General features: G+C 55.8%; 4 protein-coding genes across 5 annotated transcripts; 2 read left to right on the forward strand and 2 right to left on the reverse strand.

Annotated features, from left to right (window-relative positions):
• The first annotated feature begins 200 nt into the window (after nucleotides 1-200).
• On the forward strand, nucleotides 201-3,963 carry JSRP1 (junctional sarcoplasmic reticulum protein 1). Its single transcript, XM_085212000.1, has 7 exons — nucleotides 201-336; nucleotides 1,198-1,354; nucleotides 1,568-1,720; nucleotides 1,807-1,872; nucleotides 1,954-2,069; nucleotides 2,305-2,421; nucleotides 2,524-3,963. Exons 1-7 carry the CDS (start codon nucleotides 265-267, stop codon nucleotides 3,064-3,066), a joined length of 1,224 nt encoding a protein of 407 aa, XP_085068126.1. The 5' UTR covers nucleotides 201-264; the 3' UTR covers nucleotides 3,067-3,963.
• AMH (anti-Mullerian hormone) lies at nucleotides 3,719-9,098 on the reverse strand. Its single transcript, XM_085211984.1, has 6 exons — nucleotides 8,708-9,098; nucleotides 7,379-8,323; nucleotides 6,716-6,894; nucleotides 5,953-6,076; nucleotides 5,650-5,833; nucleotides 3,719-5,483 (listed from the first exon to the last, which is right to left on the reverse strand). The coding sequence occupies exons 2-6, from the start codon at nucleotides 7,917-7,919 to the stop codon at nucleotides 4,577-4,579; spliced, it is 1,935 nt and encodes a 644-aa protein (XP_085068110.1). The 5' UTR covers nucleotides 7,920-8,323; nucleotides 8,708-9,098; the 3' UTR covers nucleotides 3,719-4,576.
• A 123-nt stretch (nucleotides 9,099-9,221) lies between these two features.
• On the reverse strand, nucleotides 9,222-14,363 carry SF3A2 (splicing factor 3a subunit 2). Its single transcript, XM_085211993.1, has 9 exons — nucleotides 14,287-14,363; nucleotides 13,200-13,373; nucleotides 12,720-12,791; nucleotides 12,348-12,394; nucleotides 11,575-11,684; nucleotides 10,889-10,938; nucleotides 10,450-10,590; nucleotides 9,876-9,944; nucleotides 9,222-9,693 (listed from the first exon to the last, which is right to left on the reverse strand). Exons 2-9 carry the CDS (start codon nucleotides 13,323-13,325, stop codon nucleotides 9,361-9,363), a joined length of 948 nt encoding a protein of 315 aa, XP_085068119.1. The 5' UTR covers nucleotides 13,326-13,373; nucleotides 14,287-14,363; the 3' UTR covers nucleotides 9,222-9,360.
• A 30-nt stretch (nucleotides 14,364-14,393) lies between these two features.
• Nucleotides 14,394-21,467, forward strand: PLEKHJ1 (pleckstrin homology domain containing J1). Of its 2 annotated transcripts, XM_085211999.1 has the most exons (7): nucleotides 14,461-14,541; nucleotides 15,926-15,993; nucleotides 16,933-16,999; nucleotides 17,880-17,952; nucleotides 18,718-18,808; nucleotides 19,011-19,074; nucleotides 19,278-21,467. In XM_085211999.1, the coding sequence occupies exons 2-7, from the start codon at nucleotides 15,983-15,985 to the stop codon at nucleotides 19,341-19,343; spliced, it is 372 nt and encodes a 123-aa protein (XP_085068125.1). In that variant the 5' UTR covers nucleotides 14,461-14,541; nucleotides 15,926-15,982; the 3' UTR covers nucleotides 19,344-21,467. The 2 variants fall into 2 exon arrangements, with proteins under 2 accessions (XP_085068124.1, XP_085068125.1); XM_085211998.1 differs by lacking the exon at nucleotides 17,880-17,952 and having other exon boundaries at nucleotides 14,394-14,541.
• The last annotated feature ends 441 nt before the right edge of the window (nucleotides 21,468-21,908 follow it).

The following is a 21,908-nucleotide window of genomic DNA, read 5'->3' on the forward strand; positions in this document are numbered from 1 at the left end:
ACGGCCTTGGGGTGGTGCTTTTGGGGTGATGTTGTGCCCGCCAGGCTGATTGTCCCTATGTGGGTGATGGCACAGAGGCCACTGTCCCCCTCATCTTGCCCAGGAAGGTGAGCATCCTACTGAGTGCCACGCTCTGCTTGTCTTCTGCAGGTGCTGATGTGCCGGGGAGCAGCGGTGGGGAGAGCCATAGATTGTAAGTGTGCTGGTGCCTTTGGGTCCGTCATCGGGACAGGGAGGCGGTGTCTCAGTTGTGATGAAGACTGGATGGTTCAGTGGTTAAAATGGGTACAGGACAGGATTGGGACCCTGACACCCGTGGTTCCACCTTGCAACCTGGTGGGTTTGGACAAGAGTTGAGACCCTCCTGTCCTGGGATCGGGGCTTACAAAGGGTCCTGGGGAGGGTTACTGGGAAAAAACCTTTGCTGACCCAGCCAAGGGGTGAGACCAGCTCCTGAACTGGGGATGGGGGGCATAGTCCCTATGTCTGTGTAGGGCTGTGGTATATGGCCCGTGGGCTGCTCTGTTCCCAGCCTGCATGGAAAAACACAAAACATCCACCTGACATGGAGTGCACCACCCTCAGGGCTGGTAGTGGTGGTGGGCTGGGATCTGCATCCCACCCTGTGACAGCGTTTGGGCATCCTCAGGTGCACACCCTGGAGAGTTTTCCAGGTTGGGAAGCAGAGAGGTCCCTCCGCAGAGTTGGGAGCAGGAAGCACAGCCCTCATGGCCCAGCTGTTGCTGTCACTGAGCCGTGCTAGTGGCAGTTCCCACTTGTGGCACCAATCCAGCACTGTGACACAGGGCAGCAGACAGCTAGCACCAAACCCAGAGCCCAGGCATTGTCCCCATAGTGGGGCCCATTCGGCAGATCCCACAAGGGTTGGGATTGCTCAGGCGCAGCCCTACACTCTGCAGCACGGAGCCAGCTAGTGGTGAAACCCATCCTAGCAGATAATCAAATCCCAATGAGCTCAGAGATACAGACACAGGCACCAGGAATACATGCTGGAGGAGCTGGCAAAGCTCCTGCCTGGCCCTGGTAGCCACCAGGACTGCAAAGAGGGGCTGGTTCCATCCGCTCAACCCCAGCTGCATACAGCATCTCTGGCTCTGGCTCTGGGAGGGTTCACGCAGCTGACCCCCATCCCACCTGACTGTGCACATGCACACACGTTTGCTCCTCTTTGCACAGGGCCTAAAGGAGGTGGGGACCCGGTGTGGTGTCCCTGAGCAGCAGTTGGACGTCCCTGAGCTGAGCATGCCTGAGCCGACGTCGCACAGCACGGAAAAGAAGCGTGAGAGAAGTGCAGAGAAGGTGGGAACAAAGGGCAGCGCCGCGGTGCCTGCAGGTAGGAGTGCATGGAAAATCCTCATCGACCCCAACACTGCCCCACTGTCCCATGTCCCCAGCCAGCCCAGGGGCACCATCTGGTGATGGGGTGGGGATGGAATCCCCCATTTCTGCAATATGAACCCCAGGGGGCTTGGTGCAACCCTTGTGAGGCTGCACAGGGGGTGTCAGGGTCCACCTCTGGTAATTCTGAGTTCCTTTGGGTTCCCAGTCCCCAAGAGCCTCCCCGTGAAAGCAAAGGTGGAGCCCCACAGCCTGGACCCCGCGGAGGAGCCGCTCATCTGGGAAGGGCTCACCCCCAGCAAGTGCATCCTGGTGGCCTCCATCATCGCCCTGCTCAGTGTCAGCTTCCAGGTGCTCCAAGGTGAGCGTTGTCCCTGTGCTGCCAGGATGGCTGCACCTCAACATTGTCACCTCCACCCCTGCCCTCTGTCCCCTCTTCTCTTCCAGCTCCACCATGCCCCAGGGATGATGTCAGCAGTGGCAAGCAAGAGCCCCCAGCAGCTCCCATCCATGGTGTGTTCGGAGCTGGGTGGGTTTTAGGTTTTAGGGTTAGGGGTAGGGCTTGGGTTGTAGCTCATTGCTCTCCATCCCTAGAGGTCGTCATCCCCAAGGAGGAGGTCCCAGAGGTGGTGGCTCCACAGCCCGTCCCGCCTGAGAGCAGCATGCTGGAGGATGACGATGGTGACGATGACGAAGCGGACAGCAACCTGGTATGGGGCTGAAGGTGAGGGGACAGCATCCTCTGGTGCAGAGGAGATCATGGTCCCTGGAGGTGTTCAAGAACCGTGGAGATGTGGCACTTGGGGTCATGGTCAGTGGGCATGGTGGGTGTGGGCAGGGGTCAGGTTTGGGGATCTGAGAGGTCTTTTCCAACCAGAATGGTTCTGTGGTCCTCCTTGGGAGGGATGGAGAGGGCATGAGGTGTGTGACACCGCTGTCTCCCAGGCCGAGCCCTGGATCTTCAAGAAGTGGTTTGGCCGCTCGGAGCCGGGGCATGAGGAGGAAGAGCCTGGAGAAGAGGAGGAAGAGCCCACAGAGAAATCTGAGGAGCCAACAGCCAAAGTGGAGCTGAGGAGAGGAGAAACCACGGGGCCCAGAGAAGAAAAGGAGGAGACCCGAGGTCTGGAGAAGGAGGAGAAAACTTGAGGCCCAGAGAAGGAGGAGAGAAAGGAGGAGAAGGAGGAAGAGAAGAAGGAGGATAAGGAAGAGAAGAAAGAGAAGAAGGAGGATAAGGAAGAGAAGAAAGAGAAGAAGGAGGATAAGGAAGAGAAGAAAGAGAAGAAGGAGGAGAAAAAGGAAGAGAAGAAGGAAGAAAAGAAAAAAAAGGAGGAGGAGAAGGAGGAGGAAGAGGAGAAGGAAGAGAAGGAGGAGAGGCCCAAGGAGGGCCGCACAGCCCCAGCAGAGAGGAGCGGCCGTCGGGAGCCGCGTCCCAAGGATAGGAGCCCCGAGGAGAAGCCCCCCAGAGCCCCCCGGGCACACAGGGAGCCCGAGCAGCAGCAACACAAGAAGAGACGCCGTGAGGGGAAGGAGAGCCGGCAGGAGAAGGATGAGCAGCGCAGGGATGGCAGCAAGGGCAGAGCGGGCAGAGCCGAGCGGCAGGAGAGCGGCCGGAGGAACTGGGGGCTGCCACGGGGCGAGCAGTGGGGCAGGAAGGCCGGGGAGCCAACGGGGAGGGACAGGGCACGAGAGGGCCGGCGGCGTGACTGAAGGCTGCGAGGGACCGACTGGGCCCGGCCCCACGGATACATGGCCACCACCGCCCTGCTGCCACCACGCCTTCAGCCTTTGTCCCCACGCCCAGAGTGGCTGCAAGCGAAGTGGGGACATCGGGATCCTGCTGTACCCATGGGACATTGGGACCTGCTGTGGCAATGGAGACATTGGGGTCCTGCTCTGCTGATGGGGACACTGGGATCTGCTGTGCCCATGGGGACACAGGGGCACTGCTGTGCCGACGGGGACACTGGGGTCCTGCTGTGCTGATGGGGACACTGGGATCTGCTGTGCCCATTGAGACACTGGGGTCCTGCTCTGATGATGGGATTCATCTGTGCCTGTGAGTGACTGAGTCCTGCTGTTCCCATGGTGACACTGAGTTCTGCTTTGCCAATGGGGACGTTGGGGTCCTGCCATGCCTGTGGGGACATCGGCCACCCAGCCCAGCATGAGCCTCTGTGGGGACTCTAGGACTCCCCAGGATGAAGGCAGCCCATAGGGAGCATGGAAATGAGCTCTGCTCCCCCTGGGCTTCGTGCCACCCTCCATCCCAGCTGCAGCAGCAGCTCATTGTCTCCCATGCTGACACCTAAGGAGCAAGGATGCACTCCCGGCAAACAGAGGGGTCTGCAGCCCTGGTAGCTCTTTAATTCAGTGAATGATTTTATTGAAAAACAAATCAAAGAGAGAAGTGTGTTCCGGGTGAAGGAAGCCAAGCTGCCCTCGGAGCGTGGACACATGGCCCCAGTGCAGGAGGCCCAAAGCTTTGGAACCAGAGCTCAGGTCCTGCTCCGCAGAGCTGCTTTTAGGGAGAAAGCACACGAGCATTACCACACAGTGCTGCAGCAACTGCAGGAGTCTCCAACTGCAGCGGGTTTGAGTATTTGCTAAACCAATAGTGGTTAAAACAAACTGATGTTCATTTTTAAGAAGGTATTAAATGTCTTAAAAAAATTATATATATATATATATATATACCATGTTTCTGGATACGTTTGTGTGTTGTAAAAAGAAGAGAGAACGCAGAGCAAAGAGAGAGGGGGGTGGGGGGCTGTGCCCCTGTCACACGGACTCAGCCTGATGGTGGGGTCCCATGGAACTCAGCTGGGAGCTGGCACGGGGCAGCCGGGCTCTGTGTGCTGATGTCATTCACACTAATAATGTTAAGACATGTAATGGGATCTGCTGTGCTCTGGGGAGCGGTGACAGCGTGGAGCAACACAGCAGCACCCAGCAGCAAGCCCAGCACTGCAGCCATTGCCATGGCCAAGTGTGGGGATGGGACCCCATGGAACAGCAGAGTGGAACCGGGGGTTTTGCCCCCAAGGGCTCAGGGATGGGTACGGCCACGAGACACTGCAGGCAGACGTAGGGCAGCACAACCCACAGAATAAAAACAGAACCAGAGCAACGCTAGGAGGCAAACCAGGAGGAAAAGGCGCTCGGAGGGATGCTCCCATCTCAGCCAGGAGCACTGCACGAGGGCTGCAGGTGGGAACCTCTACCGACAGCCGCACTCCTCCGCCACCATGTTGGGGAACTTGCGCACCTCCAACCCCTCGGCCGACACGCTGATGATGAGCTGGTCCGAGTAACGGACGGGCACGCAGCACGGAGCGCGCTGCAGCGGCGAGCCCCGCTCCTGCATGCCCAGCAGCAGCACGGTGTGCGAGTGGTAGCCGGGCACGCGGGTGGAGAGGGGCAGCTTGCAGGGCCCCTCGCAGTTGTTGGCCGCATAGACGGTGGGCATGACGATGAAGTTGCGGTCGCGCAGGTCGATGGTCAGCTCCTGCAGCCGGCAGTGCGCCTGGTGCCGCGCGCTGCGGTTTTGCCGCAGGACTTTCCTCCTCTCCTGCCAACGCGCCCGCACCGTTTGCAGCGCCTTCAGCAGCAGCAATGCGTGCAGCTTCCCCGAACCTGGGGGCTGCCCGCCCCCGGCCGGCCCTGGAGGGTGGTAGCAGAAGCTCAGGAGCTGCTGGAAGAGCCCCGTGTTGGCTTGGAACTCCGGGATGTCCCTCAGGTCGTGGATCACAGCCTGCAGTTTGCCCATCAGCAGCTGCAGCACCGTCCCCTCCAGCTGCCAGTCCCCAAAATGCTGCTCCAGCCCCACGCCGCCCTCCTGGGGGAAAAGCAGCACCGAGGGCTCCTCTGACTGCACCAGGCGCTCCAGGGCGGCCGTCTCCGACAGGTTGAGCAGTTGGTGCGGGAGCGTCTCCATCATCTGGAAGTCCAGCCAGTGCTGGGAGCTGGGCTGGGTGGGCGGCTCGCTGCGGGGGCTCAGCACCCGGCGGATGAAGAGGGTCAGCACACCCAGGAACTGCCCGCTGTCTCCTGCCGTTGGGGATGTGGTGTTGGCTGGGCTGGCTGTGGTGTGGGACGGCGGCTCTGCGGTGCCGGGATGGGGTGGGCTGTGGGGAGAACACAGTGGGGTGACAGTGGTGTAAAGGATTGGGACACAGCACTCCCAAACCACCTTGGCGTGCCATGCATCCTCCCAACCAGGGTCCAAGGGATGGGACAGGAGGAATTACAGTGCCTTTTCCCCCTTCCCCTCATGGTTTTCCATGCACGGACCTGAGCTGTGGATAGGGAGCCACATCCACCACCCCACTGGCAGAGAGATAGGAGGAAGGGGATGCAGCATCATCCTCAGGTGTTGAACCAGCCAGCAGGAGCAGCACAGGTGTCATCCTGGTGAAACATTTCTCATCTGAGCCAAAGAGGAGCTGCTGGGTCTCCATGAGGGACAGAGGGGCACCTGGAGATGGGGACACAATGGAGACAGTGCTGCAGGACCCCCCCAGTCCCTCATCAGTGCCAGGTCCCCAGTGCTCAGCCATCAGCACCACTGTTGCCATGGGCTGTCCCCAAACCTACCTCCATCCCCGTGGTGCCTGATGGTCAGGGACGCCTGGAAGCTCAGCTCCTTGCTGCTGCTGGTCACGGCAGCCACCGAGGCTCTGAGGAGCAGGTACTGGGTATCCCTAGTGAAGCAAAGGCTCTGTGGGGAGCAAAGGCACAAGAGCCCCTGAGATCCTGCAGGAGGCATCACGGGGGTCAGCAAGACCCCTCTACAGTCCAGTCCCTGTTTCCCGAGCACCCAGGGACTGATCCAGCCCAAGGTATGGAGTGAGGAGGCTCTGGAACTGGTCAGGCTGGGGAGAACTGGGAGGGAAGGGAGGAGGGCATGGGGGCAGCTGCGCACCCCCAGTATGGGCTGAGCACCCCCAGAGCATGGGATGAGCACCTCCAGTTCGGGCTGAGCACCCCTCGGTCTTGTTCCTTTGTCCCTGGCAGCAGCTTGGGGACAGGGTAACAGCACCATCTTCAGGCACTGCTCTGCCCGGACTGCCCCAGTCGGAGAGAGGGTGGGAAAAGTACTGGGATGGGGTGGGGAAGACAGAGGGAGAGGATGGGATAGAGAGACCTTTGGGACGGGGTGGGGAAGGGAAGGGAGGGGAAGGGAAGGGAAGGGAAGGGAAGGGAAGGGAAGGGAAGGGAAGGGAAGGGAAGGGAAGGGAAGGGAAGGGAGGAAGGGAAGGGAAGGGAAGGGAAGGGAAGGGAAGGGAAGGGGATGCGAAGCTGCTGGGCAAGCAGAGCCAAGGTCCCCCCTCTCCTCCTGCCCCCCAGGGTCACCCACCTGCTCCTGTGTCAGCCCCATGCCCTCCACCAGCAGCTCCTGGCGGCCCTCAGCCTGTCTCCCTGTGGGGCTGCCCGGGTAGAAGAGCAGCAGAGCGACCTGCAGCTCTCCCAGCACCTGCCCCACCTCTGCATGGAACGGCAGCCTGAACCAGAGCCAGGCCTGTGCTTCCCATTTCACTGCAAAGAGAGCACAGGGTGGGTGAAGCATGCAGCCATAACAGTGCAAAGGGAGAGGAAGGGGCTCTGGGGCTGAGCTCTGCTCCTCACATCACTCAGATCAGTGGCAAACCATGAGTGCTTCAGGTGATGGAGGGCAGCACGGTCCATTTGGTGGGGAACCCCCGAGGACCACTGTTGGGTTTTTTCCCAGTTGGACAGAATAGAACCAAACTTCAATGACTGGGACAGTAAGGGAGAAATGCTGCAGCTCCAGAACCAAACTGAGCAGTGCGGAACCCGCTGATGTTGCAGCACTGGGTGTTCATTGCACGCAGGCTCACCGCTATGAAAGCTTCTGACACACGCACACGAGGAGAGGATCTGTTGTACAGCTTTATCCTAAAGCAAACCCAACCTGCAAACCCAACTCTTCACCCATACCTCCACCTCAGGCCCATCGATAGCATTGGCCTTCCCCACACCACGACCCTCCAGCTCCCACCTTCCTCCAGATGCAGGACAAGGAATCGCTGCAGCCCCGTGCCTGGCCCTGCCAGGTGCTCCTGGAGCTGCTGCAGCGGTCGAAGCACGGTTTGTGCACCTCCACCTGGGCACAGCCCAAAGGTCTCGGGGTTGTGGTGCTTCCAGCTGGTGCGCAGCACCTTGATGAAGGTGCTTTCATAGCGGGTGAGGACCCCCACCACCTCCAGGTGGGATGGGGGGACCTCACTGTTGTCCATCTTCAGGCGGCACACGGGGCCCTCCAGCCCCCCCAAGGGCCAGGGCTGCAAGCTGGAGCCGTCAGCCTGTGTGCAGCTTGCTGCAGGCTCAGGGAGGAGGCGAGAAGCCACAGTCATCTTCAGTCTCACCGCCGAGCCGGGTCGCGCTCTGCTCACATTTTCCCTCTTTGCTCCAAGTTCCGTCTCCTCTGAGAGGCTCTGCCCCAGCACAGCCTCTGCTCCATGGGTCCCTTTTCTCGGCAGAGCTGCGGAGTGGAGCAGCAGCACCAGGTATGGAAGCAGCACCCCGAGAACCGCCTTCATCCTCCTTGTTTCACTGCACCCAGAGCAGCCGCCGAGCCGCCCGATGCACCTCTGTGTGCGGGAGGACCCACGTCTCCCTTTTAAAAGCAGTGGCCTTGAGTGGCCAACACACAACACACCTCCCCTGCGAAACACGGCTGCTGCCCCGCTGCCAAGGAGGGAGGGCTGGGTCAGAGGAACTTTTCTGTTCTATTTTTGGGTTTAGCATCCAGTATTGGAAACTGAAGAAAAGAAAGAAAGAAAAAAAAACAAAACTGCCAAGCTGTTTCCCTTTGGTTGTAGGGATGGTGTCCTTGAGTTGAGATGTTTTGAGCGGAGGGTGGAACTGGGGCCGGAGGTTTCGCAGGGATTGGCACACACCATTCCCATCAGCAGCGACACTGGGAGGAGAGGGCTGTCCACACCTGGGGGAGAGGGTGAAGATAAGAGGGAGAAATTTGGAAAAAGGAAATGCCCAAAGCTCCCTCCGCTGGGTGCCTCCCCCTCAGAGCACAGAGGCTGTGCACGTCTCCAGCCACACAACACGTGCAGAATAGCACCTAACAGGTGCCAGTGTACCTGGACGAGATCCCAGTGCACGAGCAGAGCCCTTTTCTGTGCTCCCAGGACTCGTGCAGGGTGAAGCTCAGGATACAGCCCCAGCACAGACCCAAAGGGCTCACAAACACGGCCTGCATGCAGGAGGCTCAGCAGAGTTGTTTCAGGCATGGAGGCCCATGTTGAGCATCAACAGCCCAGAGAGCAGCAGGGTGGGGGGATTCTTCTCTAAGCTGCCAGTGAAAGCTCACCCAGTGCTTTTCAAGGGCTCTTGAAGCAATGTGATTTCCTTCAAAGAGACATTTCTGTGCTGCTTCTGGCTGCCATCATAGCTGGTGTACAGAGCTCAGTGCTGGGAGGAAAAATGAGGTTTCTGAGTGCAGCACGAGGGATGCTGATTGTGAATGCATTTGAGCAGGAAGACAGAGAGCTGCACACGTAGGGCGTTGTGCTCACCAGCATTCTGCCAAAAACACAAGTGCCTTCTGCGTGCCCACGGCCAGCCAACTCCCTTAAAGGACTTCAGCTGAATAGCAGCTGATGCACTGGTCATGATGGGATGCACGTGAGGTCGGGATGGGGAAATGCAGCTCTGCCAGCCAGGAGCAGCTGACTGAGGTGCCAGGGGAGCTCCTGTCTTTTGTGTCCTCTTTGGATCATTTTGATAACATAACCAGCTGGGGAATGCTTTACACACTGAAGGACAAAATAAAGCGACCACACAACAAGATTTTAACCAATTACTCGGGAAGAAAGAGAGAAAACAAAAGTGAAAACCTTTTAATGGATCTACAGGATCTAATCAAAATCACTGGCATACAAAACAAGACTATTTTACCCCAATCAGTTGTAACCTGCATATAAAAAGCTATGAGCCAGACGAGTCCGGTGGGATGGAGAGGCTTCAGTTGGAGGGAGGAGGAGGGGGAATAGTGCCCGGCCCCTCCGTGGGGAGGGGGGGTCTCATCATGGGTGGCAGAGGAGCGGGGGGAGGGACACCGGGCGCTGGTGGCAGCTGAGGTGGCACTGGAGGAGGTGGTACTGGTCCAGAGGGTGGCATGGGGGGCAAAGTCATCCCTCCTGGAGGAGGTGGAGGCATCGAGTCTGGCAGAGGGGGCCTGGGGGGCAATCCGTTCATCAGCGGAGGTGGAGGAGGTCGCTTCACGGTCGGAGGGCCAGGAGGGAGGTTGGGGGGAGCTGGGGGCTTCTCCATTTTGAAGTGGAATTGAAGGAAGAACTGCGGAGAGGGAAAAAAGCAAAGAGAAGGAAACGATCAGCTCTCAGGACAACTTTGTGCCATCACACATCAGCGACTTTAGCACCAAAGCCAAAATGGATGCGACTCCACTGTCTTTTCCCCCAGGCTCTGCCCTCCCCCTTCCCCCTTCAACCCTTAAGATGCTGCCACGTTCCAGCTACCTGTTTGGTTTCCCTGTTCCAGTGGGTCCAAAACTTTCCCTCCGCTTTGTCGATTTCTCTGCTTGGCACCTGCAACACAGAAGAACAGGGAGCTATTATTAGTAGCACCAGATTAGCTCAGTGGCCCTTTCTAGCACCACAGCCCGCCAGATAAGCAGTTATTTCAGGCCTTTGTGAGATGCGCTCGTCTCGGATGTTATTAGATAGAGATGGGGGCAGCAAAGAATTGAGTTACTTCCCTATCGGTCAAGGACAAGTATGCTGGCAGAAAAAACCCCTCTCAACATCTGCACAAAGGCTGGGAGCAGAGCCCAGGAGGATCCTTTCTGTGCCAGACACTGAGAATTCAATGGCTCCCCAGAGCTCAACGCAGAGCCTGGTTTTCATGCCAGAGTCCTCCAGTAATTCTCAGCAGAGTCTAACAACTTCCAGCCACGTCTTCTTGACCTTCCTTTCCAGGCCATTAACCCCCCAAAAAGCTAGAACAGAACAAGCCTGTGACGGCCATCACTGGGAACTAATGTCCTGGAAAATATGGGAACTCTCCCTGCCATCAGTCAGCCCCAAACGTTACCTTGAAGGCGATGGTTTCGTAGGGCTCTGCTGCCATCAGGAGGTACTGCCAGCGCCGATCGGGGGGCTCAATCCTTTGCTCATATGCTGACATGAACCGATGGCGAGGCATGATGCTTTCTGCAATCTCTGGGTAATCGATCTGTTGGGGTATTATGGCAGATTTATAACACCCCCCTCGTGCTCTCCTCCTTCATACAGAAGGAACCCCTCAGCTATGCGAGAATAGCTGAAGAAGAGAAGCTCCCAACTGAAAGTTTACTGCTGCCAAAGAAAACAGCTCAACAATTATGATCACGGATTCTTCCATTTAGTTATCAACAGCAAACCAGCAAGATAAGTTCTTTTTATTTTATTATTACCTCATGAGTCTTGCAAAGAACTGCTCATTTAGCCAAGGTTTTACTTGGATAACCCAGAAACCAAGAATGTGACCTTACCTGGAAGAGAAGGCTCTGCTGGCCTGTCTCTGGATCTCTCTGTTTGGTCACTGTAAAGAAAATAAGAAAGCTTAGTACATTACATAAAGGTCAGCACAGCATTGCTTCTGCCCTAGGAAGCTCCAAGAACAAAATATGACAGGATTTTGTTTCCCATTTATCAAATAAAATGCCACAATGTCTTCAACCAAAGTTCCTGTGGGTGTCTACTGAAATGCAGCTGCTGTGGGGCACAGACACTGACACACTGTGCACTGCAGAGCACAGCTGGGAGATAAAGAAGCCATGTCTTGTAGTGAAGGCCAAAATCACACAGTGGGGAGTTCAGAGAGAAAAAACCCTGAGCTATGCAGCCAATGGGTGACTTGTGAGCAATGGTGAGAGATGGCAGAGCACAATAAAAGAGAGACTGAAGCAATGCCATCATCTCCCATATGACTACTGTAAGAACTGACAGACTGAGATGTACTGATCTATTATTAAAACGGCTCCCACTTGACTGCCAGCAATAAAGAGACATCCCATGGGTAATTTAAACAATAAGGGACATCAGGAGATAAGCCCATATCTTATTTATGGACAGCTCTGCTAAAAAGGCTGATGAACAATTCATGCCCACAGCACTGCACTTCAAGCAAGCTCCAGCAGCCATAGGGTGTCTGCTACGACAGGCACTGCTGACAAACCTTTGTAACCTGGCCGTCCAATTTTCACAAACTTCTTCACTTCCACTTTGACTTTTTCTGGTGCAGGTTGGGCAGGGGCTTCCTTTGCTTCCTTGGCAGCTCGACGGGCCCTGGATTCATTGGAAATGTGCAATGTTAAATAGTTATCAGCACTTGGTTCCGAAGGGCAGCTAAAAGGCAGCGTGCATCCTGTAAGGTAAGGAGCATTTAGCACTTCAGCACTTCACAGAAAGAACACTGGGAAACTGCTGCTCCTCCTCCACAAGCAGCACGGGAGGCCGGTTTTCTCCATGCCTTGCCCTGACTACAGGCTGTCACCTCCACCATCTCACCCACCTCTAAGAGCACTTTGGTGCCCACCTCCACAGATGGAGCTGAGATGAATTCTTAGAAGTCAAGAAGGAAATTAATTCCACAAGCCAGATATCTAAAAGCAGAGCAAACCTGAATTCTTAGATTAAAGCTTACAAACTTTTCTCAAGTTGTATTCACAAAAATGATTCCCTTACAGCTAGACTTAATTGCTTTTAAAGCTCTTTTGCTCCCTTCCCTCAGAAATGCCATAGCTGGCTTTGAACTGGAGCTTGTCAGCACCACAGTTCAGAGCAGAGCTAGTTCATACCTGCTGGTGAGTGCCTCAGAAACAAACAGAGACAAAGAACATTCAAGCCCAGAGTGCTACTGCATGATGGAGGTCAAGTTTTATAGGTGCTCACAATCTAATTTTGAAGTGCCTAAGTAATGGAGAATAACTACAGGGGACAACAACTTACAGATTGGTCTGATGCTTCTTCCCCTGGGTATGTGCTAAGTAACTTCCCTGGGGGGAAAAGAAAGAAAGTTAGACGAAGACTGAACTGTTCCTGAACAGAAAGATATTTGTCACGGATGAGAGGTGACATTTCACATTGACAAAGATATTTTAATCCTCAGAGCACAGCGGAATTGAACTCAAAAACTGCAGATTGCTCACAACTGCTGAACTGTCAGAAACTTGTCATGCTTAACATCGACAGCCTCTGCTCCCCCCACCGCCCCTCCAGCAATCAGCCAACGAGAACAGCTTCGGTTCCAGCACTTGGAGCTAGCATTATTCTAAAATATCTGTTGCCATGGAGATCAAGACAGACAGCTGCTCAACTCACCTCATTGTTATGGAGCGTCAGGCAAAGCTTGCATTCATAAGAACCCAAGTGATTTTTCATAAAATAGGGGTCCTAGGAAGAGAATTTTCAAAAGTTACATGCAAAATCCATATTGGAATAACTGAACAATCAAAATTCTAAAGCAGAGCTGCACTGCAAGAACTGAGTTCACGGAGTGAAGTTATTAGCACAACACTGCCTTAGGAATACAGAAAAAAGAAACAAGAGCACTTTTGATCACTGGTAACACCATACTCAACTGCAGCAACATAAGAACCGGTGCCAAGAAGACTGAATATAACACAACAGAAGCCCAGTGCTGGCATCCCTCTGCTTGGCCCTTCCACAAGTTGCTCGACTCCCTCATCAGTAGGAACAGAAGTATTTATTCCACTCCACAGATCCCCACTAAACCTCTCACCCACCACTGAGGTGCAGCCCTGACCTCACCCACACACAGCCTGCAGGACTGGGGCTCACCTTGTTGATGTCGATGGTCTCCAAAGCCAGCTGCCGAAGCCTTTCCCTGCGGTCTCGGTTGCTTTCTGAGGCTGAAGCTACGCCTCCACTCCCCGTTTTACCCCCAGGACGGTGCTGAAAATCCATGGTGGGGATTTCTGGGCTTCGGCGACTTCAGGAAAAAAAAATAAAAGTCTGGAAAAATGAAGAAAAGACACATGAGTGACAGCAGCTCCCTAAGCTGGGCCTCGCATGGAGCCCCGCCATGAGGACACAGCCCAGGCACTGCAAGCACTCCCTGAGTGTTCCCCAGGTGCTGCCCTGACCCAGTGAGCAGGAGCAAAGTGACTCAAAGCCGGAATGAGCTCCCAGAGACTCCCCTCGACCTCCTCAGCCCCACAAAGAGAGCGATGGATTCCCTCCCAGCTGCTCACCAGGGTGCAGTGAGGCTCAGTGAGAGACACAGCCCCCCCAGGTGCCCCCATTCCCCCACTAAAGGCCTGAGCCCCATTACCACCACAACTCCCTCACTGAGAGCTGCAGCCCCCCCAGAGCCCACAGCCCCTGAGCAGGTTCTGAGCCTCAACACCTCATTTCCTCAGCGAGGCCCACAGCCCCCTGCAGACCCCCCATCACCTCAGCAAGGGACAGAGCCACCCCTCACCCACCCCTGTTCCCTCACACAGGGTCACAGACCCCCAGTCGCTAACAGGTGGGTCACACCTCAAACGCCCCCCCACCCCCTCTAAACACCCACATTCCCTCAGCGGGCTCCAAAGCCCACCTCGAAGTCCCCTCATCCCTCACAGCCCCCCACGAACACCCCCGAGCTCTCTATGCCGCTCAACCCCCCCCCAGTTTCCTTTCAGAGGGCACATCCCCCCAAAAGCCTCCCCAGAAAAGCTCACAGCCCCTCTAAACCCCCCCAGTCCCCATCCTCACAGGCCCCACACCCCCCTATTCCCTCAGCGACGGTCACCGCCTCCCCAAAACACCACCGCAGGGACCACAGCCCCCTCCCAGAACCTCCCCATCCCCTCAACGAGGGTCGCACTCTCCTCATTTCCCCCCCTCAGGCCCGCAGCCCCTCCTCCCACAGCCCCCATACCGCCGCGCTCAGCCCCGCTCCCCGCGCCGCGCATGCGCTCTGCCCACCCCCTCCTCCCAGCGACTTCCGGCTTCCGGGAGAAACGCTTCCGGGTCGGCGGGAGAGGGGTCGGGCCGGGCATGGGGCGGCTGTAGCGGGGCGGCGGGCGGCCGGGTTTCGTCATGCGGTACAACGAGCGGGAGCTGCTGTCCCTCTCCCGGCAGCCGGCCGAGAAAGCGGCCGAGATCTTGATGCGGGTCCCCAAAAAGGGCAGCGGTGAGGGAGAAGGGGCTGTGGGCGGAGCCGGGGGGCTGAGATGGGACTGAGAGTGATGGACTGGTGGTCCTGGGATGGGACTGGAAGGGGTGGGGTGGGACTGGGGGCGAAGGGATGGAGATGGGAGTGTTGGACTGGGGGTGCTGGGGTCGAGTTGGGGTGAAGGGATGGAGCTCGGGGTGCTGGGATGGAACTGGGAGTGTTGGACCGGGGGTGCTGGGGTGGAGTTGGGGGTGTTGGACTGGGGGTGCTGGGATGGAGCTGGGAGTGAAGGGGTGGGACTGGTGGTGAAGGGATGGAGATGAGAGTGTGGGACTGGGAGTGCTGGGATGGAGCTGGAGGTGCTGTGGTGGAACTGGGAGTGTTGGACTGAGGGTGCTGGGGTGGCAGTGCTGGGATAGAGCTGGGAGTGAAGGGATGGAGATGAGAGTGTTGGACTGGGAGTCCTGGGATGGGACTGGGGGTGAAGGGATGGAGTTGGGAGTGTTGGACTGGAGGTGCTGGAGTGGGAATGCTGGGATGGAGCTGGGGGTCCTGGGATGGGACTGGGGGTGGAGGGATGGAGGTGGGAGTATTGGACTGGGAGTGTTGGGATGGAGTTGGGCATGCTGGGGTGGAACTGGGAGTGTTGGACTGGGAGTGCTGGGGCGGAGCTGGGAGGGCTGGGATGGGAATACTGGGAGTGCTGGGGTGGAGCTGGGGGTGCTGGGATGAGAGTACTAGAATGGAAGCACTGGGATCAGAATGGAGGTGCTGGGATGGGAGTGCTGGGCTGGGAATGGAGGTCCTGTGGTGGAAGCACTGGGATGGGAATGGAGATGCTGGGATGGGAATACTGGGATGGAGCTGGGAGGGCTGGGATGGGAATATTGGGATAGAACTGTGAGTGCTGGAGTTGGTATGCTGGGATGGGACTGGGGGTGCTGCACTGGGGGTACTGGGATGGAACTGAAGGTGTGCCACTGGGGATGCTGGGATGAGACTGGGAGTGCGGGGGTGGAACTGCATGTGCTGGGATGGTGTTGGAGGTGCAGCACTGAGGGGTCTGGGGTGGGAGTGGGGAGCAGAGTGCAGAAGCTGGATGTTGGTGGGGTGCTGAGTTGGGGTCCAGAGGTTGATCTTGGACAGGAACGTGGGAGATGGAGGAGCAGGGCTGGGCAGTGCTGAGGGTCAGAACTGGGAGAGCCAAGGAACAGGGATGGGGCACTGGGAGAAATGGGCTGGTGGAACCCGGGCTGCTGAGCAGCGGGACTGGGAGCACAAAATGGGCATGACTGGGAGCAGACTGGGAGGACCAGCAGGGACTGCATGGCCTTGGGAACAGGCAGGTTTGGAGGCCCTGTGCCTGCTGGGCTCGCTGTCACAACACTCTTTTCCTTCTCAGTGTTAAAGAAGCGCCTCGTGAAGCTGGTGGTGAACTTCCTCTTCTACTTCAGGACAGATGAAGCTGAGGTATAAATCCTGCTTCTCTTCACACACACACAGACACACGCACACCTTTTCCTGCATGTTATCACGTGTGTTTTGAGGAACAGTGCAGCACCAGGCTGTCGCAGCCAGGACGTGGCGTCCTGCACAGTGCAAACTCCTTGGTGGGGCGAGGAGAAGTACTGCCAACAAACCACACCCTGCTTTCTACAAACACAACCGTTGCCCTACAGTGGCAAAAGTTGGACTCTGCCACATGTATTTGCAAACCTGGAACGTATCACATAAAACCAAGATCCTCCTGTTGAAAAATCAGAAGTAATCTTTATAATGTGGCGGGGAGTGCTGCATGCCAAGAAACCAAGAGCTTTTCGTGACATTTTTAGATTTTTCCCAGCATGAGTATTTAACCCTGATCATGGCTGAGCTCCTGTCCTGAGAAGTGCCCTCTTCTTGTTTCTGTGGGTGACTGCCAACATAGAACTGATGCACTGGAAATTTGCCCTCAAACAGGTGCTTCAGTGTCAGTGCTGCTGCCTGATTCGCAATCCCCCACTGCAATCTTTTGTCCAAACTAAACGAAATGTGAGAGGCTTTCATTTGTGGCTCTATTACCCCGTGGTTCTTGTGTCCTTACTCAGTGTATGCCGGCTGGCAGCCTGTCCCTGCCACTGCCTGCTTGTCCTGAGCTGTTCTTCATCCACACACACTGTTCTTAACCTCCTGCAAAGCTCGAAGGCCACCCTTAGGAAGTAAAATGTTAAACAGTTTATCTTTGTTTGATTTGCTGTGCAAGGAAGCAAACTTTATCGCCGTCTTTGCATGACAGAAAGGAACACTGAAGCCCAGATTGAATCTGAGCACACAAAGGCTCTTTAGAGGACACTCCGTAAGCTCCGTGGGTTCAGAACACTGTAGCTCTGACAGACTGTGTGCTGAGCCCCCTCTCTGTATCTTTTCCAGCCCATTGGAGCGCTGCTGCTGGAGCACTGCAGAATCACCAAAGAAGAGGAGAACGTTTTCTCCATCAGTGAGTTCTGCGTGTGTGTTCCCTTCATGTCCCCCTCGCAGTGGCTCTTGGTGAAAGGAAACATTTCCTGCTTTCTTCCTGCTTTTCCCCATCCCCTCTTTGATACCAGCTCAGTGCTCCCCAACCCTCCTCCCCATCCACTGCTGGTCGGTGCTCCAGTCCTGGGATGGCAGCATCTCCCCGTTGCTGTGATGGGCACGGCTGCGTGCAAGGAGAGGAGCAGGAAAAGCAGCCAGCCCACAGCTCAGTGCTTGTAGCAATCCCTCTCTAGGAGGGTTCGGTATTGACAGATTGCTGCTTCTGTGCTGTTGCATTTTATCAAAAACAAACCCAAAACACAAGTGAGCTTCAGATAAACCATCTGTGGTGCTGGTGGAGCAGCAGTCCTCCCGCCGTGCTGTGTCCTTGTGTCGATAGCCGTGGCTCCAGCTGCCTCGCACTGCGTCGGCCTTTCATCCCAACAACTAATTATTGTGCCAGAGGTATGTGGCAAAAATAACAGGATGTTTCTCCAAGGCCATCCCCGTATCTTTTGGCCTGGCTGTCAGGCACAGCTGCTTCTCAGTGCAGAGCCATCTCCCTGCTCCCAGCCAGCAGAGATGGAGTTCTGGCCGTCCCACGCAGTCTGAATGCAGTTGGGAGCGTTCCGCTGAGCGCGTGGGGTTTCTGCGCTGCCAGAGCTCTGCTGACCAGAGGTTCCCAAGAAAGGTGTTGAATGTGATGGCACTTGCAGCCTGACTGTGTCCCATACAGCAGCTCCGAGGGGTTGGATGCTGCCTGGCCCAGTTATTTCCCCACGTCTCTGTGCACTGTGTACTAAAAAGCAGAGCTCTGGGGATGATGTTAATTAATTAGATGTCCTGATTCTGTCTTGGAAAAGAATTGGAGTTGTGCAGGGACTTGCTTTCTGCTGTGCACAGTACTGAATTCCCCAGAGCCTCCAGCAAAGACAGGTCAGTACCTTCTCTGAGTGTGATTTCATTCCTCAGATAGCTGCCCTCTGCACACCACAAAATCTCTTCCTTAGGGCCATTTTCCACTCTGGTTACTAAATCTCCTCTGACGGTTTGCAAGGAGGCTCGGGGTGTTTCAGTCTGCATTTGCCCAGCCCATCTCCAAGCTGTCACTCTTTGAGAAGCTGCTCTTTCCCCTCCAAAGTGTTTTGCTGCTCTGAGCTGACGGGCGCTGCAGGCAGCTGCTGGGAAACACAGAGCAGAAGTGCCTCTGCAGTTGGTGTTGCTTTTGGAAGTGTCTCTCCCTGGCAGGAGTGATGCTGAGGGCTGCTGAGCTGTACTGAGGTGCGCCTCTGGGCCACCATCACTCACACACAGCTCTAACACAACTGTATGGGGAAGAGTGGTTATGCATTGAGTTGAAGAAAGGGGGATGTTAAGGAGTGGCTGTTGCACTGTGTGTGCATCTTCCAGTCCCTTTCTATTAGCAAACAGCTTTCTGAGCTGGATTTCAAGTTTGCAGGGGCAAGTTTGGCTGGGCTTTTGCTTTTAGCAGGCAGAGAAAGAGTGTGACTCCAAGCCATAGTTAGGAGCAGGATTCCAAGCCACTCAGGGTAAGATGGAGGGGACAAAGCCTGGGTTCCCACCTGGTTCACAGGTCATCCTAGGTAAACAAAGGTGCTAATTGCAGCCTGGCTGAACCTCACTTTGTTGAGGAAGAGCTCTGCCAGGACCTCACTTAAATCTTTTCCTTGTCCTTGGCAGGTTTCATTGAGGAGCCAGAGAGGAAGTACTGCTTTGAGTGTGACAGCGAAGAGCAGTGCCAGGAGTGGATTGAGGCACTCAAGAGAGCCAGGTGGGCTGAGCCCCCTGAGAAGGGTCTGTTTTGTGCTGCACATCTGCTGCAGCCTCATGCTGTTTGTTTCCTGGGGTCACTCATGGTGAACCTGGGGAGGAAGGCAGCTCCCTCCTCCTGGCCAAGCTTCCCTTTGGCTCTAAATAGCTCCAGAAACTTCCCCACATTCCTTTCTGCTCAGCCTGCTGTTCTCTTCTTACAGCTATGAGTTCATGAGGAGAAGTTTGATTTTCTACCGGAATGAGATCCAAAAGATGACGGGGAAGGTGAGTTCCTGAGGTTGGCTGCTGGGGTTGGGCTGGATTTCAGGCCTTGCTGCTGCCACCCTGCGTGAGGCTGTTGGCTGCAACACAGACAGCTGTGCTCTGGCATCAACACTCAGCCCTGCTGTGTGCCAGGCTGCTGAGAAGGGCTGTCCCAGCTCCTCCTGCCCGTGTCTCACCATCACTTCCCTGTGCTCTCCTTCCAGGACCCCCTGGAGCAGTTTGGGATCTCGGAGGAAGCTCGCTTCCAGCTGGCAAGCCGCAAGCAGTAATTCCACAGGCTCTCTCTGGAGGGTCAAACTCACCTTCCCCCAAGAGGAACAGCAGCAGTTCCCCCCCAGCGGTGACCAACTGACTTTCTAATTTATTAGCCAAATGGGGCTTTTTTTAATGATTTTTTTTTTTTAAGGGAATTCTTTGCACATTCCCACCTCTTCTGCCCTCCCGCAGCCACGTGGGCAGCCATAACTGTTCCATGCAGACTGTGACCTTGTGCATCGATGCTCCTGCAGCCATGGGAGTGACAGCAGGAGCAGAGGAGGAGGGAATGAGCCGAGCTCCAGCACTCACTGCCCTCCAGCAAAGGCTTAGCCCCGGTGCCAGGAGCCGTGGGGCTGGCCCTGTGCCAGCTCTCGATTCCCTTTAATCCCTGCCCTCCTGCTGGGAGCTGCTCAGCTTTTCTGGCTTAGGATGTTCCTGCAGGAGCCCCTTTTTTTTGTAGAAGGATGCTCTGGCTGATGGCATTGCTGTGCCGCAGGGTTAACCCTGCTGTGCTCTCTTCAACACAAAGCCATTTCCATCCAGCAAGGAGCAGGAAGGCTTCTGTGAACGTGGAGCAGCTCTGCTCAGGGGAAGGGCATCACCCACTGCCGCCATCACCTCCTGGGGCGCTGCTCTCTTTGTCCTTTCTCCAGACAGGCACTGCTCATTCCTAGAGGCTCCATGAAGCCCACTCTGCTGCCAATTAGAGCGCTCACAAACGATGCAGAGAATGAATCTGTAAAGCACAAGGGAGGAAGAACGGGGCTGAGAGCTCCGTGTCGCGATCCTGCCGCCCTCTGTAATGCTGTGGGCTGGGCTGAGCCTCAGGAGCAGCAGATAGAGAGACTTGTAAAGGCAGGAACTGCTGCGTGCACTTGGGCTGGATGTAAGAGAGTCGGGGTATGCAGAAGTTGAGCCCAGGGAGCATCGCCTCGCTATGCTTCAACACTCCACTCCCTCTGTGAGCTGCCAAGGAGCAACGAGTGCCTTTGCAGAGACTGATAATGAAGGGATGAGCAGTGATAAGCATCAAGGGACATCTCGAGGCTCTGCACCTGAATGCAAACAGGGAAAGTGCAGCCAGAGATGAGGGGTGGAAGGCGCTCTGTCGGAGACCTCGTTCCGTGCAGCAGCTCACTGGGCTCTCCCTGCAGAAAAGCCCCCCCAAAGGTGCAGCCACGCTGATGGCACAAGGAGCCGCTCAGCCCTGGGGGGGGTGCAGCTTTTCTTTTTCCCAGCCAGGCAGCAAAAAGGCTGCCCCACAATTACGGCAGTAACAGAGGGGAGAGCAGCTCGTGCTGCAATGGGGCTGATGGGAAATTTTGGTTCTCCTCTTCCTTGGCTGGGAAGGAGTGCAGGACTCAGAGCCTGCAGCGGTGCAACCTGGCTTCCCTCTGTACCTCAGCTGTGGGTACCAGGAGAGCAGCAGATGGCACCGCCGCTTTATTTTTAACCTCACGCCCCAGATCTTTTCCTTCCCCTCCCCCGTATCCCCTTTCCCTGCAGTGGTTCAGGTGCTTGCAGCAGCAATTACCAAAAACAAACCGCGCTGCGCAGGGCAGAAAATAGGGCAGCACTGAAGGCAGATGGCAGCGCTCCTGCAAGCCACAAGCTGGGATTAAAGACCGGAGCAGCACAGAGCTTTGGAGACACGGTGTCCTCGGGTGACTCCAATGACCACCACCAGCTCACAGCCAAGGAGCCCAGTGCTGCAGCGAGGGCTCTGTCGGCAGCCCCCCCTTGTCCTCCCCCCACCCCATGGGAATGACCCCCCTCCAGCGATGGTCACGGGGTGGTGGTGGTGTAACAGGGACAGCGATAACCCCGACGTTATTGAGGAGGAGACGGCGACATTTCCTAAAACTGAATGTAAGACAAATGCTGTGAAGAGTTGCGTGGGCCTTCGCAGGCCCGGCGACTTAATTAGCAATTAGTTGATCAACTGCTAGCGTAGCGTAGGACACTGTTAGAGCTCAGCAGGAGGGGAAGGTGGTACTGGAGAGATCCACGTCCGCTGCTGCTGATTTAGAGACAATTCTGCATGATGTGTTTGTATTGCAGGAGCCCAACCTTCCGAGCGCGGGCTCCGCAGCTGTTGTACAATGAACCATTTCCAATAAAACCTCTTTTAATCACTGCGGCCATCAGAGCGTGGTGAGGGGCTGAGCCCCCAACCCTGGAGGAGCAAATTCCCTATTGCATGATCGGTGTGAGCAAAAAAAGAAGAAAAATCCTACAGCACCACAGATACGGGATGAGCAGGAGCTGCAATCAGCGCCGGCCCAGCACCGAGCAGTGAAACGCCACGACAGAGCAGTGTATTAAAATACGTACACTTTAATATAAAGACAAAACTTCAAAGCATTTGTTTCCATTACAAATCAAGGGAGAGACACAAGAAATTAAGTGAGGGGAGGAAAAAAAAAAAAACAAACTAACAGTGTGGGGCATCATTATAAAGGTGGGGGGGGGGATATATATATTATACGTACATATATACACACCAGAATTTGCACTACTTCTATGGGATGGAAGGAATGATGGGACAACTTACCGGTGTAAAATAAAACGACAAC

Source organism: Meleagris gallopavo, chromosome 30 (assembly GCF_905368555.1).
Source record: "Meleagris gallopavo chromosome 30, MGAL_WU_HG_1.1, whole genome shotgun sequence".
NCBI lineage: Eukaryota > Metazoa > Chordata > Aves > Galliformes > Phasianidae > Meleagris > Meleagris gallopavo.